The sequence below is a fragment of the Scyliorhinus torazame genome, chromosome 1 (assembly GCF_047496885.1).
Source record: "Scyliorhinus torazame isolate Kashiwa2021f chromosome 1, sScyTor2.1, whole genome shotgun sequence".
Lineage (NCBI taxonomy): Eukaryota > Metazoa > Chordata > Chondrichthyes > Carcharhiniformes > Scyliorhinidae > Scyliorhinus > Scyliorhinus torazame.
This window is the reverse complement of record NC_092707.1, coordinates 194,603,120-194,619,557: the sequence shown is the minus strand read 5'-3', so window position 1 is coordinate 194,619,557 and position 16,438 is coordinate 194,603,120. Positions and strand designations below refer to the sequence as shown.

The 16,438-nt window shown below is 44.7% G+C and overlaps 1 protein-coding gene across 1 annotated transcript in view; it reads right to left on the bottom strand.

The window, feature by feature from the left end:
- LOC140418302 (glutamate receptor ionotropic, kainate 3-like) overlaps positions 1-16,438 on the bottom strand; it is a 727,178-nt gene that overhangs the window by 133,375 nt on the left and 577,365 nt on the right. Inside the window, exon 12 of the mRNA XM_072501774.1 lies at positions 5,153-5,271. Within this exon, the coding sequence (XP_072357875.1) occupies positions 5,153-5,271 (119 nt within the window). The remainder of the gene's footprint in view (positions 1-5,152; positions 5,272-16,438) is intronic.

Below are 16,438 nucleotides of genomic sequence, written 5' to 3'. Positions count from 1 at the left end.
GAGCTGAGTCCACAAAAGATCAGCCATGATCTCATCGAATGGCGGAGCAGGCTCGAATGGCCAGATGGCCTACTCCTGTTCTTAGTTCTTATGTTCTTATATTCTCATTTAACTCTGCCCAGCTAACTCATGCCGACTAACTTTCCCAGTCTCCAGGAAACCGGGCAGCTGAAAGGAGGAATGAATGGCTGAGTCCATGAAGTAAGAGACCTGTAGGCTAAGAGGAATGGGAGTATTTCCTCCTGATCCAACAAATGACCCTACATTCCCACCTCTCCCTATCACAATCTGTCTGCTCTCTGCCACCATCAGACCTACACTACCCAACACCCCCAACCACCATCAATTGCCTCCTGGCAGCCACTTGTCCCGCTGGCATGCATTGGATCCCTCTGACCATCACCTAGCAACACCCCTACTCCCACGCATGCATTCTTTCTCAACTTCCTCACTCAACGGCCCTGCTCTCAGCCCAGCTCAGCTTTCGCCTTGTGCTGTAGGATTTTGAACTTGGCAAGGCGTCAGCCTACTCTCAATCAGTTAAACACTTCAGGACATATGCAGGATGCCTGAACACTTGGGTTTCCAACCACAAAGCAAGAACCCCATCTCCCTTCACCTCCTCCCTCCCTCCCCCTGCTAGCCCCTGCTATCAAACCCAAAAGGAATGCCCTCTGTGCTAAGATCCAGGCCTTTAACTCATATTCTTCTTCATGCTTATTTGAAGCAGACACTGCTGCTCGAGTTCACTGCATGTTAACAACTAGCTTGCCAGGAATTGTAGCGCTCTGTGCTGCGTGTGCCCAAACTGGCATTCACAGAGTTCCACTTTCACGGAGGTCAGTGCCACCTGTCAGCAGTTAGTATAATTTGGGTCTGAAGACACTTCACAGATACCTGCTACCCGTAGATGTGATGTAACTGTAACCTGACCTCTGCAAGTGCCTGATGTCAATGCTGAGTAGAAAACAGTGAAGTGTTTAATAGCCTAGCAGAAGCATTGCCTGCATTATAAGCACAAACCTTCACCAACATTGTCTTCCGAACCTGCTTTGAAGCCATTGCTTCTTTTGAAGACCTGCTGCTCCTCTTCAACAGGCGAGGCCAGGCACATCCCGGTTAAGAATTCTTCAGCCTTAAAACATCGTTTACTGGGCAGTAGGATCTCTGATCTCATCGATCCGAATGATAATCCGCTCCTGTGGTCATAACGGTTAAAGGGTTTGCAAGGCACTCCCATATGAGCTATTTAGTCTCAACTGGAGTGTTGTATCCAATTCTGGACACCGCATGACAGCTTTGGAGACGGTATAAAAAATATTTACCCTAAGCTTCCAGGAATAAGGGATGTCAGTTGCATGGATAGAATTAGAGAAGTTATTTTTTTTCCTTAGAGAAGCAAAGGAGATTTGATAGAGGTGTTCAAGGTCATAAGGGGTCTTGACAGAGTAGATACAGAGAAACTCTTCCCATTGGGGGAAGGTGCCACTGCTACCCTGACTAAGATGAACAAACTCAGCATAGGCTAGAGTTGGGATCTCTGATCAGCATTCCACATACACGTCTAGACATTTTGGTTTTGGCTCTGGTTTACTGCTAATGGCTTGATATGTTCACTACCCAATCATCTGCATGAATAATGGCTTTTCCTATAAGAAATTCAAAGGTACCCAACACCTGTAGAACTATGGCCAAGAAACCATAGAATCCCTGCAGTACAGAATATATATACTACAGTACAGAAAGAGGCTAATTGAGTCAAAGAAAAGGAGAAAAGGAAGGGAAAATTGTGTCACATTAGAAAATCCCTCATTTCAATTATCTTTATAAATTGTTGTCGTTCTGAATTTTGAAGCTTCTGAAGAGGAAATAAAAGAAAAATAACTCAGTCTAGTAAATAGAGCCGTAAAAATCCTTTGTTAGACACATATAGTTCTTATTGTAATGTGTGCTACTCGCTTGTAATTTTCTTACTGACAGGGCGGAATCATCCCAAATGTATGGGTAGCAAGGAGCAACTGGATAAAAGTCCCGTGTTCGGGCTGTATTCCGATTTAATTTTAAAAGCAATTAGTTTTAAACTGGCGACAGAGCCAAGTTCAATGATTATCTTGCACCCAAAATGATTCAGTACATGAAATGATCGGAGTTTATTCTGCCATCGGTCATCCCACTGTTGCAATAAATCTAACTTTATTGCAGTTTGATCCTTAAATCACAGGCACACACAACAGTCACATGCTTGAATGTTATTCCAGAGAAGGTGCCAAGAGTTTTTGATGAAACAAGGTTGGTGAGGTAGCTCATTTGAGTGTATGTTTTCCTGTGTGCTTGGGAGTGAGTGGGGACATGTTGGCTTTGGAGGAAAGTAGGCTTGGCTTCAAAAACAACAAATACACCAACTTGCATTCATATAGCAACTTCAACATTGTAAAATGTCCCATGGCCTTTCACATGAACATTATCAAACAAGATGTCGACAGATGAGATATGGGGATGCTACTGGACTGAATTGTGTCAAAGGATCAGGGAGGGCTCCATAGAATTGCACAGCACAGAAGTGAGCCATTTTGGTCCCTCATACCTGTTCCAGCTATTTGAAGCAATCTATACAGATCTTTGCTATGGTACAATAAAGTCTATGCCGATATGTTATGTGGAAGGAGTGGGTTTGATGAAATGAAGGACATTTTCTTTTTCCATGTGTCAGGGTAGAGACAGGAAAGATAAAAGGTATATATACTCATCAGCTGGACCATTTTATAGTATAATTTTTTTCTTTTGTGCTGTTACGAAAATGGAAAATTGCTGGGCTAACAACCTATCTCCAGCTGAAGGTTGGCTGATTGTATAATTCTTCTTCTGGGATGGCCACTTCCCGATTACAAAATGGACACTTTGCAAAGATTGCAGGGAAAATGGACAATGCTGAGAAAACAAGCAGGTTCAGAGCTTGTCTGTATTTTGGAGCCGCAGCTCCCAGACAAGACCAAAACTGTAGGCCTATTAGCATACTAATGGCACCTTCTCCGGAACAAAATTGTAACATTTGAGTAACTGATACTAAGGCAGACACCCCGAGGTCAACGGCCACCTAGGACATGCCCAGCCATCAGGGCACCCACCCCTTTATTGGATGAGATCAATAGGAATGATCAAGAAACAGCCCAATTGATTGGGGCCAAGTTCAAGGCCCGCCCAAAAGAGTGCGAAGCCCCTTTGGGTATAAGAAGGAGCCCCCAAGAGAGAATCATTCTCTTGGACCCGGCTCTCACCGAGGAGGGACCTGTCCACCAGCTGCACCAGAAGCAAGCAAGTCCAAGGTCAACGCACGCTACCAGACAGACGACCTTGGCTGTTCCCCTGTTCCAGTTCGACCCCAGCAGCCTCAGAACCGAACAACGGCCATTGTTCCTCTGACTGAGTGAGCGCCTGAAGCTAAGTATAGGCAGTAGTGATAGTTTAGTCTGTAGAGTTTCATGCATGAGTATATTTAACTGTGTGTGTAAATAAATAAGCATTGACTTTGAACTAACTAACTGGTGTATCGAGTCTTTGATCAGTATTCGGGTTTGAACCTTGTGGCGGTATCGAAAGATACCTGGTGACTCTAGAGAATACTTAATTAGAATTAAGGAAGGTGACCATATTGAACGCCATATTCAGAGCCAACCAAAGAGAGCAACAAATGAGGCTTTTGTGACAGGGAAAGGCATATGGATGAAGTCAGTCGGGAGGCACGAGTTCCAAGGTTCCAGTGGTTGGCAGGTTTGATGAGGGTCTGAGCTCTCTCTGCTGCCACTGGCTTGATGGTCACCTGATGCCACGCAGCAGTTTCAAGGTAACAATGACCATGGGGATGGGGGAGTCTGTCCCAGCTAGGAAAACCTTTGCAGTTCGTAATATCCCATAACGGTGCTGATGGCTGAAGCATTAGTAGTCCTAACACAACAAAGGGAGCATCAGTTCAGTTAACCTGGCACCAGTGCCTCCAAAAACAAAAGACTCCATCAAGCCAGTGGCAGCAGAGAGAGCTCAGACCCTCATCAAAACTGCCAACCACTGGAACCTTGGAACTCGTGCCTCCCGACTGACTTCATCCACATGCTTTCCCCTGTCACAAAAACCTCATTCCAGCAAGAAGAAGAATTCTACAATCAACCAACATTCATTCAGAAGGAACATTGTGTGTATGTTTGTGTAACCAACCCTTTTGTTTTCACCTGGCCTGGAGTTTGCCGGCAAGTTATGAATAGAGGATTGGAGCATTTCCAAATTTAAGGGTTAGGAAGTATATGCCACCATTTATAAAGGGGGGAAATCAGGAGAATAAAACAAAACTTTTATTTTTTATGGACGAGTACCGAGTAAGGGGGAAACAGGGCAATTTCAACTGACGCCCCCCCCCCCCCACCCCCCAACCCTCCCCCCTGCTTCTGAACATGATACATGTCCTCCTGAGTTGTACAAAGGAACATAGGAGCAGGAGTAGGCCATTCAACCCGTCGAGCCTGCTCCACCATTCAATTAGATTGTGGCTAATGATCTCGATCAACACTTCTTTCCCACACTATCTCCACATCCCTTGATGGCATTAGTGTCCAGAAATGTACCAATTTCAGTCTTGAACAGTCTCAATAATTGAGCTTCAATAGCTCTCTGGGGTAGAGAATTCAAAGGATTTCCCACATTCTAAGTGAAGGTATTCCTCCTCATCTCAGTCTTAAAGGGCCTGAGGTTGTGTTCTCACATGAAGCAGAAATTTACTGTTATTAGCCTGTTTGCAATGATGCAAGACCCGATGTCTTGTTCATCATTGCTCAGTTGTGCTCAATGTTATGAAAATACATGAAACTTTGTTTCAATGACCTGCCAATCCTTTCTTCTCACAAGTATTTTCAAAATCAAGTTCTATATCAGTGTCTGCTTTTCAATTTTAAAGAAAGGTCAATTAGCGATCACAATAGTCTTACTATTACCTTTTGCCTAAGAACTCAACGTTTTGCTAATTCATTTTTGACTACGGCATACATAGAATAATAGTCGGTAAGAAGCAGATTACAGCTGATGGACAATTGGAAGTCCCTCTCAATTCAGGAGAGAGAGAGAGAGGGTGGGGGGGAGAAGAAAGAAAGAGTAAAAAATATCTTACCTTGCTGCATGAGAGCTCCCATGCCAAACCAGAAGCTATTCAACAGGGTGAAGTTGTTTTCCACAACATCCGATCCAGGGTTACATGGATGAGCATCATACCATTCATAAGGGCTGAACCTACACAGGAAGCGTGAAAGAGTAAGTAAACAATGAAGAGGAAAACTGCAAGCATGAAAAACCCGACAAAAAAACAGAAAATGTTGGAACTTGTGAGCAGGTCAGTCAACATCTGTGGGAAAAGACTGGTTACTGTTCTGGATGGAGACTCTTTTTTGCATTTTTGAGAAAATGAAACGATTGGTATATCTGTAATGACCCATAAGTAGATTACTTATGAGAGGAAACTTTCACAGTACTACAAAGAGTTTACAGGAGAGAAACAAGACATCTAGCCCAACTCATGTAGGCTGTTGCTTATGTTCCATTTGAACCTCCTCCCACCGACTTGATCTCGCCCTGTCCTCGTGTACTTACTTCCATTTCCTTTTCTCTCACGTACTTCCCTAGCTTCCCCTCAAACCCATCCCTGCTATTCACCTGAAGTACTTCATGCGGTAACAAGTTCCACATTCCAACCACACTCACGTGTGGCAGAAAGCGTGTTGGAGGACATGACACATTTGTGTGCTTTAATCGCATTACTGGCAGGTCGCCCTCGGTGTTGCATTCGTCGAAACGTCAAAGATTTAGAGCAAGAAAATACATGAAATTTTGTTTCAATGTCCTGCCAATCCTTTCTTTTCACAAGTATTTTCAGAATCAAGTTCCATATCATTGTCCGCTTTTCAATTTTAAAGAAAGGTCAATCAGTGATTACAATAGTCTTACTATTATCGTTTGCTTAGGAACTCAACATTTGACTAATTCTTTTTAGACTATGGCAGACATAGAATAATAGTCGGGTTTCAGCGACTGTGGAAGAATAACCTGTAGTTTGACTTAACTGGGGAATTCCTGGAGCTGAGTTAGGAGGAAAGTCTGTTGTGAGACTGTAAATCAGTTCCTACAGTCAAAAGGTACGAGAAGATAAGGCGAGGGGACAGTCTCGATCATCTTGCCCCTAGGTTTCCTTTAGTATCTTTGGAACACTAAACAAATTGAATAAATGTACGGATTTAAAAAAAAAGTTAGAGTCCCCAATTATTTTTTTCCAATTAAGGGGCAATTTAGCATGGCCAATCCACCTACCTCACACATCTTTGGCATGTGGGGGTGAAACCCACACAGACACGGGGAGTTTGTGTAAACTCCACACGGATAGTGACCCAGGGCTGGGAGTCGAACCTGGGTCCTCAGCGCCGTAGGCCACAGTGCTAACCACTGTGTCGTGCATGCAACTAATTGGCTCACATTCAAATTTGCCCTATCTATTCATATTTATTATATTTGATTTGGAATTAACACATTTAATTACTGTGTCTCCATTTCATTATCTATAATTTAGTCATTTGTAAATGTCCTGGAAAGGCAAAGATAATAAACCAAACACAACAATTCAAAACATTTGTTGTTTCTTTCAAATCTGTAATTAGTTTCCTCTTCTGGCTGACAGTAGGCTTGATATTGGGTTTCGAACATGATAACATTAAGAAAACTACACATTTCATAACATGTAAACACTGTCTCTGAGAAAACTGTGCGATTCGTTAAGATTAAAGGAGCACAGAAATGTCAAAATTACAGTTATTCTTAAAACACAATCTGTTTAGAACTGGAAGTATTATTTTCATGTATATTGATAGGATGTAAATGCGCAAATTAGTTTAAGCATTTATTTACATTTCTAATCTCCTTTACTTTGAACCCAGCTTGCTAAACAGATGGGACAAAAGAGCCTAGGTAAAGTGTTCCTTGCTCTTGAGACATGCAAAGCTTATTTATGTAACTGAGTCCATCAGTATCACCCTGACACAAGCAAAATGCATTTCATTTTTGTTTCGATGTTTCTGAAAATGCAACTCAAAATGACTTCTTTTTTCATTCAAACTTATTCACATATTCAACAGAAATGTTCTCTCCTGACCCATAGTAAATTGTAATGTGTGCAACTGGGCAATCCCCTCCAACAAGCCTATATATTGTGGGCTTTTACCCAGTGGAAACCCTTATTCAACAAAACATTAAGGAGTATCACAGATGGAGAACTATGAACATGGCGTGGGAAACATGGCTTCACTTGTGACAAATAATATGATCAACCAACTTAACAGTCATAAAAGATCTTGCCCACAATGAACTATATATTTGCCCAACTGGTTGAGAATGAGTCTAATCTCACATGCCACAGGTTGCTCTTTGCTGAGGGAACTTTACTCTGCCTCTAATTCTTCCTATTTGAAGCACACAATGAATAGCCGATTTATTGCTCTTCATCACGGCTGGTGCTCCTAACGAGCACAAAAACCGACTAATAAAAATCTAATTGTAAAAATCCAATTGCTGGTTGGAAAGCAATTGAAGGATTCCTGGAGGACTGTGTGCGACCTTGTCCTGAGCCAAGAATGTGCATGCAGAGATGAGAGGGGTGTAGGGGGAAAAATAGAGAGAATAGAGACTGGATAATGTGCCTGAACGCAATGCCATAAACAGGAACAATGCAATTTAATCTGAATCGCCAAATTCATCACATTGAATTTACAGCCCAAAGCAGGCCAACCAATGTTTATGCCTCAAGCCTTTTCCCACCCTATTTCATCTAACTCTATCAGCATGTCCTTCTGTTTCTTTCTTTATCATGCATTCATTTAGTTTCTCTGCTGAAGTGCATTTATGCTACATCTATACTACTTACCTCAGCTGCTTCATGCAGCAGTGAGTTTCATATTCTAACCACTCTGGCTCCTGGATCAATCACCTTCTCTGCAAAAATGCTCTCACGAGCTGTTGCAACTCAAGATTTATCAATGTTCAACAATAACACCTCTTTTATGTGGATTATGTAACCACAAACTGAAACTTTAAAAGGTTGGATACAGGGAAGAACATTCAAAGCACTGATGTGTCTCGATTATTTGTAGAGCAGAATCTGAATAAAGCCGCAACTTTGAATCTTTTACATTTTAAAAATTATTTGTATTCCTTTTGCCTGATTTGGAGTCTTTTGTGACAAAAGATGCTAAATTGACTCGCGGGATCTAATTCAGTTCCAAGGTTGCTGAAGGAAACATTTACTTTATTCATTGCGCTCTGTTTGACTGACAGCAATAAGTGGGTGTATTGTTAATCCACTGTGACAATTGTGCATCAGAGATGGCCATTTACAGATCCCTCCTTTCTGTTTAAATCGAGGCATTAGTGGGATAGCGTCTGTCAGAACCCTTTGAATTCAGTGAAAGGTTCTTGCTGATGGGCAGGGATAAGAAGTAAAGATTCAGCTTTTTATTTTCCTCCCTGCATTTACAAAAAGTGTGCTCATTCAACCACTGTATTACGATTCCAGTTGATGTTATGACTGGATGGAAAAATCGCAGAATGGAACCCTGGTTCAAAGACCATGGATGAGATCTTCCGGCTGTTCACACTGGGGGAATCCTCCGGTCTGCTAACAACACAACCCTGCTGTGGGATTCCCTGTGGCATGGGGTGGATTCAATAGGGAATCCCATTGACAGCAGTGGGACCAGAAGATCCCGCCACCAGCCAACGGCAGGCTGCCTCCTGCCACTTGAAACATGCCGTGGGGAGGCTAGAGAATCTTGCCCCGTAACTTTTATTATTTTAAATAAAACATGGAGGAATAAAGTCACAGGGCTGCCAGTTAGTTTTAACAACAAGAAAACATAATTTATTAAATTGTCTACATGGACTTTAGCAAGGACTTTAGCAAGGCCTTTGATGTCTACATGGACTTTAGCAAGGCTTTTGACAAGGTTCCGCATGGTAGGTTGTTGCAAAAGGTTAAATCTCATGGAATCCAGCGTGATAAGAACATAAGAACAAGGAGCAGGAGTAGGCCATCTGGCCCCTCGGGCCTGCTCTGCCATTCAATGAGATCATGGCTGATCTTTTGTGGACTCAGCTCCACTTTCTGGCCCGAACACCATAACCCTTAATCCCTTTATTCTTCAAAAAACTATCTATCTTTATCTTAATAATGAAGGAGCCTCTACTGCTTCACTGGGCAAGGAATTCCATAGATTCACAACCCTTTGGGTGAAGAAGTTCCTCCTAAGCTCAGTCCTAAATCTACTTATTTTGAGGCTACGCCCGCTAGTTCTGCTTTCACCAGCCAGTGGAAACAACCTGCCCGCATTTATCCTATCTATTCCCTTCATAATTTTATATGTTTCTATAAGATCCACCCCCCCCCCCCCCCCCACTGCACCCCCTGCATCCTTCTAAATTCCAACGAGTACAGTCACAGTCTACTGAACCTCGCCTCGTAATCCAACCCCTTCAGCTCTGGGATTAACCTAGTGAATCTCCTCTGCACACCCTCCAGTGCCAGTACGTCCTTTGTCAGGTAAGGAGACCAAAACTGAACACAATACTCCAGGTGTGGCCCCACTAATACCTTATACAATTGCAGCATAACCTCCCTAGTCTTAAACTCCATTCCTCTAGCAATGAAGGACAAAACTCCATTTGCCTTCTTAATCACCTGTTGCACCTGTAGACCAACTTTTTGCTACTCATGCACGAGCACACCCAGGTCTCTCTGCACAGCAGCATGTTTAAATATTTTATCATTTAAATAATAATCCCTTTTGCTATTATTCCTACCAAAATGGGTAACCTCACATTTGTCAACATTGTATTCCATCTGCCAGACCCTAGCCCATTCACTTAACCTACCCAAATCCCTCTGCAGACTTCCGCTATCCTCTGCACTTTTTGCTTCACCACTCATCTTAGTGTCATCTGCAAAATTGGACACATTGCACTTGGTCCCCAACTCCAAATCATCTATGTAAATTGTGAACAATTGTGGACCCAACATTTATCCCTGAGGGACACCACTAGCTACTGATTGTCAACCAGAGAAACACCCATTAATCCCCACTCTTTTCTTTCTATTAATTAGCCAATCCAAGCTACTACTTTACCCTCAATGCCATGCATCTTTATCATATGCAGCAGCCTTTTGTGTGGCACCTTGTCAAAAGCTTTCTAGAAATCCAGATATACCACATCCATTGGCTCCCCGTTATCTACCGCACTGATTATGTCCTCAAAAAATTCCACTAAATTAGTTGGGCACGACCTGCCCTTTATGAACCAATGCCGTATCTGCCCAATGGGACAATTTCCATCCAGATGCCTCGCTATTTCTTCCTTGATGATAGATTCCAGCATCTCCCCTACTACCGAAGTTAAGATAACTGGCCAATAATTACCTGCTTTCTGCCTACTTCCTTTTTTAAACAGTGGTGTCACGTTTGCTAATTTCCAATCCGCTGGGACCACCCCAGAGTCTAGTAAATTTTGGTAAATTATCACGAGTGCATTTGCAATTTCCCTAGCCATCTCTTTTAGCACTCTGGGATGCATTCCATCAGGGCCAGGAGACTTGTCTACCTTTAGCCCCATTAGCTTGTCCATCACTACATCCTTCGTGATGACAATCATCTCAAGGTTCTCACCTGTCATAGCCTCATTTCCATCAGTCACTGGCATGTTATTTGTGTCTTCCACTGTGAAGACCGACCCAAAAAATCTGTTCAGTTCCTCAGCCATTTCCTCATCTCCCATTATTAAATCTCTGTTCTCATCCTCTAAAGGACCAATATTTACCTTAGCCACTCTTTTTTGTTTTATAGCCATGTGATGTAACCAGTTGGATACAAAATTGGCTTGCGACCGATGCCAAAGGGTGGTTGTTTTTCAAACTGGAGGCCTGTGATCAGAGTTTTGTCTCAGGGTTCGGTGCTGGATCCACTGTTATTTGTTATATATATTAATGATTTGGATGAGAATGTAGGAGGCATGGTTCATAAGATTGCAGATGACACCAAGATTGGTAGCATAGTGGACAGTGAAGAAGGTTATATAATATTGCAATAGGATCTTGACCAATTGGGCCAGTGGGCCAATGAATGGCAGATGAAGTTTAATTTGGATAAATGTGAGGTGATACATTTTGGTAGGTCAAATCAGGGCAGGACCTACTCAGTTAACGGGAGAGAATTTGGGAGAGTTACAGAACAAAAGGATCTAGGGGTACAGGTTCATAGCTCCTTGAAGGTGGAGTCGCAGATGGACAGGATGATGAAGAAGGCATTCAGCATGCAAGATGTTATTGGTCAGAATATTGAATACAGGAGTTGGGACATCTTGTTGAAAGTGTACAAGATATTGGTAAGACCACACATGGAATATTGTGTCCAGTTCTGGTCACCCAATAAAGGAAGGATATTGTTAAACTGCAGAAGAGGATGCTACCAGGACTTGGTGGTCTGAGTTATAAGGAGGGGCTGGATAGGCTGGATAGACTGGGACCTTTTTCCCTGGAGCATAGGAGGTTCAGGGGGTTCTTATAGAGGTGCATAAAATAATGAGGAGCAAAGATAAGGTAGAGAGTCAACATCTTTTCCCAAAGAAAGAGGAATCTTGAACTAGAGGGCACAGTTTTAAAGGTGTCGATGGTAGCCATGATGTGGAGATGCCGGCGTTGGACTGGGGTGAGCACAGTATGAAGTCTTACAACACCAGGTTAAAGTCCAACAGGTTTGTTTCGATGTCACTAGCTTTCGGAGCGCTGCTCCTTCCTCAGGTGAAATCTGAGGAAGGAGCAGCACTCCGAAAGCTAGTGACATCGAAACAAACCTGTTGACTTTAACCTGGTGTTGTAAGACTTCGTACAGTTTTAAAGTGAGAGGGGAGAAATACAAAAGAGACCAGAGAGGAAATTCTGTCACACAGAGGGTGGTGAGCATCTGGAATGAGCTGCCAGAGGCAGTGGTAGAGGTAGGCACAATTATTTCCAACAAACAGTTAGACAGTTACATGGGCAGGATGAGTATAGAGCGATATGGGCTAAATGCTGGCAAGTAGGACTAACTTAGTGATAAAAACTGGGTGGCATGGACAAGCTGGGCCGAAGCGCCTGTTTCCATGCTGCAAACATCTATGACTCTAAACATGAAACGGTCGGTTATTGTACAATACTTCTTTACTCCCCCCTTAATTTAACAATTACATACAGATTTTAAGATTGACACAGATTACAAAGTACATCTTAAACTACAATTGTCGAATTAACATACACAGTCCCTTTTAAGAACACAAGATGGCTGTGGTCAGACACTTTCCTCTCTGAACCCGAGTGAATATCTGTGGGTTTGTCCTCAAAATCCTACCAAGTGTTTCTTGCACCATGAACCAGCTTGTCTCACTGAGCTTCCATATGAGTGATTTCAAATTCCGCTTTCAACTGTCAAATTTTAAAATCTTCTTTTAAATTGTGCTTTCCCTCCATTGCTTTCATCAAAGTTCCAATTTCAGGTTCTACACCTCTCCCTTCAGATTTCCTTTGTCTTAAAAGCTTTTACACAAACTCCGAGATCTAACCATCGAACTCCACAATTATTTCAAATAATGTTTCCCAAACTCCAATAATTTCTCACAAACCTTAACACTACTGCAGATATTGTTCTGGCCTCTCACAATCCAATGTCTTTTCAACTCTCTTGTGACTTCACTGAACAGTAATCTGTCCTGGTTTCTAGTTTCCTTTGTTCTAACTCCAGACTTTTTGGAAACGTCTCCTCATTTCTCTAGTTTCCTTAACTGTCTGGGTTTTAGATTTCTGGCATCTGGTTTCTTAACCATTTCTCCACAGTGTGACATTTCTTTGAGGAAAGCTGAGGGAGATGTTCTTTCTTTAGCCTTTTAAAACCAACTGCTTCCAGCAGAGCTGCGAGAGCTACCTTCTCTCTCACTACCTATCACCAACTACTTCAAATTAACTAAACAAAAACTTAAAAGTTTTGCTACCTTCAAGGCCCCAGTGCTGAGCAACCACTGCTGGTTTATTTACCCCTAACATCGTAGCACTCTCTAAGCACAGATTTGAAACCAACCCTCACATATATAAACATCTTAGTCCAACATGAGTCTAATGTTGGATTTTACCCTTCAAGCAGTAGAAACGTTAAATTAAACTGACTTGAAACTATACCTTGGGTGCGATTTAACGCACAAAAACAGAGTCTCGTTTTGGGCGGCTAGAGCAGGGTCTTTCTCAGCACCTGCAGCACCATGAATGACCCCATCATCAAACGGGACTCTGTCGATTGTTTTGGCCTCAACGAGGAACGCACCGCCGAGGCCGCAATTACCTCACTTCCTTCACGGATGATCTCAGCTCGCCAGTGCAGGAAGAAATCGGGCACCATTTTTAAATGCCACCCCGATCTCTTGATCCCCCTTGGACACCCCACCTCAGCCTGCAAATCCCTCCCCCACCCCCCCCAAAGCCAACCTGGTACCCTTGCAGTGCCCCTCCCAGCCTGACAGGGTACCAAGGTGGTACTGCAGGGGACTTAGGTGGCTGTGCAAAGGTAACAGGCTGCCAGTACCAAGGTGCCTGCCAGCAGTAATGCTAGGATGCCATCTTGTCCCTAGCCCAACCACCGGGAAGCCTCCGATGGCCTTGGAGACACCACAGGTGGTGTGTGGACCAGTGCTAAGCAGCCCATGATGATGTCTCCCAAGCACGGGCGTTAGTTTATGGGCCTCGGCAGAATCGGGCGTAGACATTTAAATGAGCCTAATAGTTCATTTAAATATGTTAATTTGGATCTCACCCAGTGAGGGCGAAATCCAGATTGCAACGTCTCCTGAGAGATCTTACAAGGTGTTTGGAACGTCGCAAAGATTTAATGGCCTTGTCGTGTCACCGAGTCGGGCATGACAAGGCCATTTGATCACTTTCCATGGCCGGGATTCTCCCGTGCCCGGTGGGGCGAGGGGTCCCAGCGGGATGGAGTGGCGTGAACCACTCCGGCATCGGGCTGCCCCAATGCTGCGGTTTTTCCGCACCTTTAGGGCCACGCCCTCACCTTGAGGGGCTAGCCCTGCGCCGGAGTGGTTTGTGCGTTCCGACTGGTGGGAAAGGCCTTTGGCACCACGCCAGTCGGGGCCGAAAGGACTTCGCCGGCCGGCGAAAGTCCGCGCATGCGCGGGAGCGTCAGCTGACGTCATCCCCGCGCATTCGCAGGGGGGAGGTGTCTCTTACGTCGTCGGCCATCACGGAGGCTGTGGCCGAGGCGGAGGGAAAAGAGTGCCCCCACGGCACAGGCCCGCCCGTGGATCGGTGGGCCCCTATCACGGACCAGGCCACCGTGGGGGGCACCCCACGGGGCAAGATCGCCCCGCGCCCCCCCAGGAACCCGGACCCCGCCAGCGTCGCCTAGTCCCGCCGGTAAGGTAGATGGTTTGATTCACGCCAGCGGGACTGGCATGACAGAAGCGGGACTTTGGCCCGTTGTGGGCCGGAGAATCCCCGGAGTGGGGGGGGCCCGCCGACCGGCGCAGCGCGATTCCCGCTCCTGCCGAATTTTCGGTGCCGGAGAATTCGGCGGCCGGCGGGGGCGGGATTCACGCCGTCCCCGTCCCCCCGGCGATTCTCCGACCCGGCGGGGGGTGGGAGAATCCCGCCCCTTATTTCTAATGTTCACCAATACAAAATTAAAATCCCTTAATTCATTTTCCTAACAACTGTCAAAAGTATCAACACCAAGCTTAGAAATTTCTCTCAGTGTAATGATTCACAATTGAGCATTATGCAACAGCAATACCTGAGAGCGCTGCAGAGATCATTAAATGCACATTCCCCAACATTGGGGAAGAGGTTGGAATGCATGATGGTGTGTAAGTGCCAACACACTCAAATTGCATGGGGAGGCAATTAAAGGGTCAGGTGTCATACTGGCCCATATTGATGCAGTGATGTTCTGCTTTAACCTTTAACTGGAATAGTTATTGAAAAAGAAAAAACATGTTACAATTGTATAGACCTATCTTAACCTTAGGACTTCCCAAAGCACTTCACAGCTAATAAAGTACTTTGGTATTTTAGTCACTCTTGTAATGTCAGAAACAAGGCAAGCAATTTGTGCACAGTAAGTTCCCATAAACAGCAGTGTGATAGAATCAGATAATCTGTTTTAGCAATGTTAATTGAGGGATAAATATTGGCCAGGTCACCAGGGGTAACTCCATGAAGTGCATTGAAATAATAACCTGGGAGCTTTTGTGTCCACATGAGGGGATAGACTGGGTCTTGGTTTAAAATATCATTTGAAAGACAAAGGGTGGAATTTTCTCATTTTTTGACTTAGGTGTCAACTCAGTTGGGAAAAGCGGTGTATTGCCCTCCTGTTCCACTGCAGCCTTTTCCTGCCAGATATTTTGACACATAGGCAATTTAGGAGACGGGTCCCACTTCGTAACACTGGCAGGGTGGGCTCTGAATGAGCCTGGCCTTTCAAACACCTTGGGCGGGATTTCCTGTTAGCCGATGCCGAAATCGGGAAATGCGATTGGACGGAGAATACCTTCCGACGGCAAAATCGTGATTCCCTGTCACCTCAAAAACGGCGTCAATGCGTTTCACTCCGCACGTAAGGTAGGCACCGTTTGCATATCATTAGCGGGCCTGACCCAGTATTCTCCGGGGCCTCCGTGAGTCTCCGCCTCCAATGGGCCCGGTTACCGACAGCGTGGTTCACTTGTGCTTTTAAAAATCGTGAAACTGGCACGGCTGCTGAGGGAGAGAGAGGGGGTATGGAAAGTGTCCAACATAACCATAGTTTGCTGACAGTTGTGCCATTGCCAGGGAGCTTCTGGGAGGAGTAGTGGTCAGTGGCCAGGAAGTGTGCTGCCGTGTCGGGGTGGACAGGCAGAGAGCACCATTGCTGCAGCCGGCAAGGCAGCCATGCAGCTGCGCACACTGCTAACAGCCCGCTTTGAACCTGGTGCCACTGGCTGTATAGGTGTCCCTCCAGGGCACCCCCCTAGGTGCCCTCAGGCCCCAGATGACCCATCAGATGTATGGGCACGCCCCAGCACAACCAGTGTTGTATTTTTGGCTGGGATAAGTGTGTGTGGGGAGTGTAATGTGTATGTGCGGCTACAGCTTGTCAGCCTCCTGAGTGTCGATCACGGACCCAGCGAATCCCGCACCGTTTTACATTGGAATCGATTATGTTCCATGTGGCACTGGTGCTAGCCCGTCAAAGGTAGCGGAATCGGTCCAGGTGTGGGACTGGTTTTTCTATTGTAAATCTGCACAGAGTCTCCGTTGGCATTAACACTCAGTCTCAGAACAGAGAAATACGCC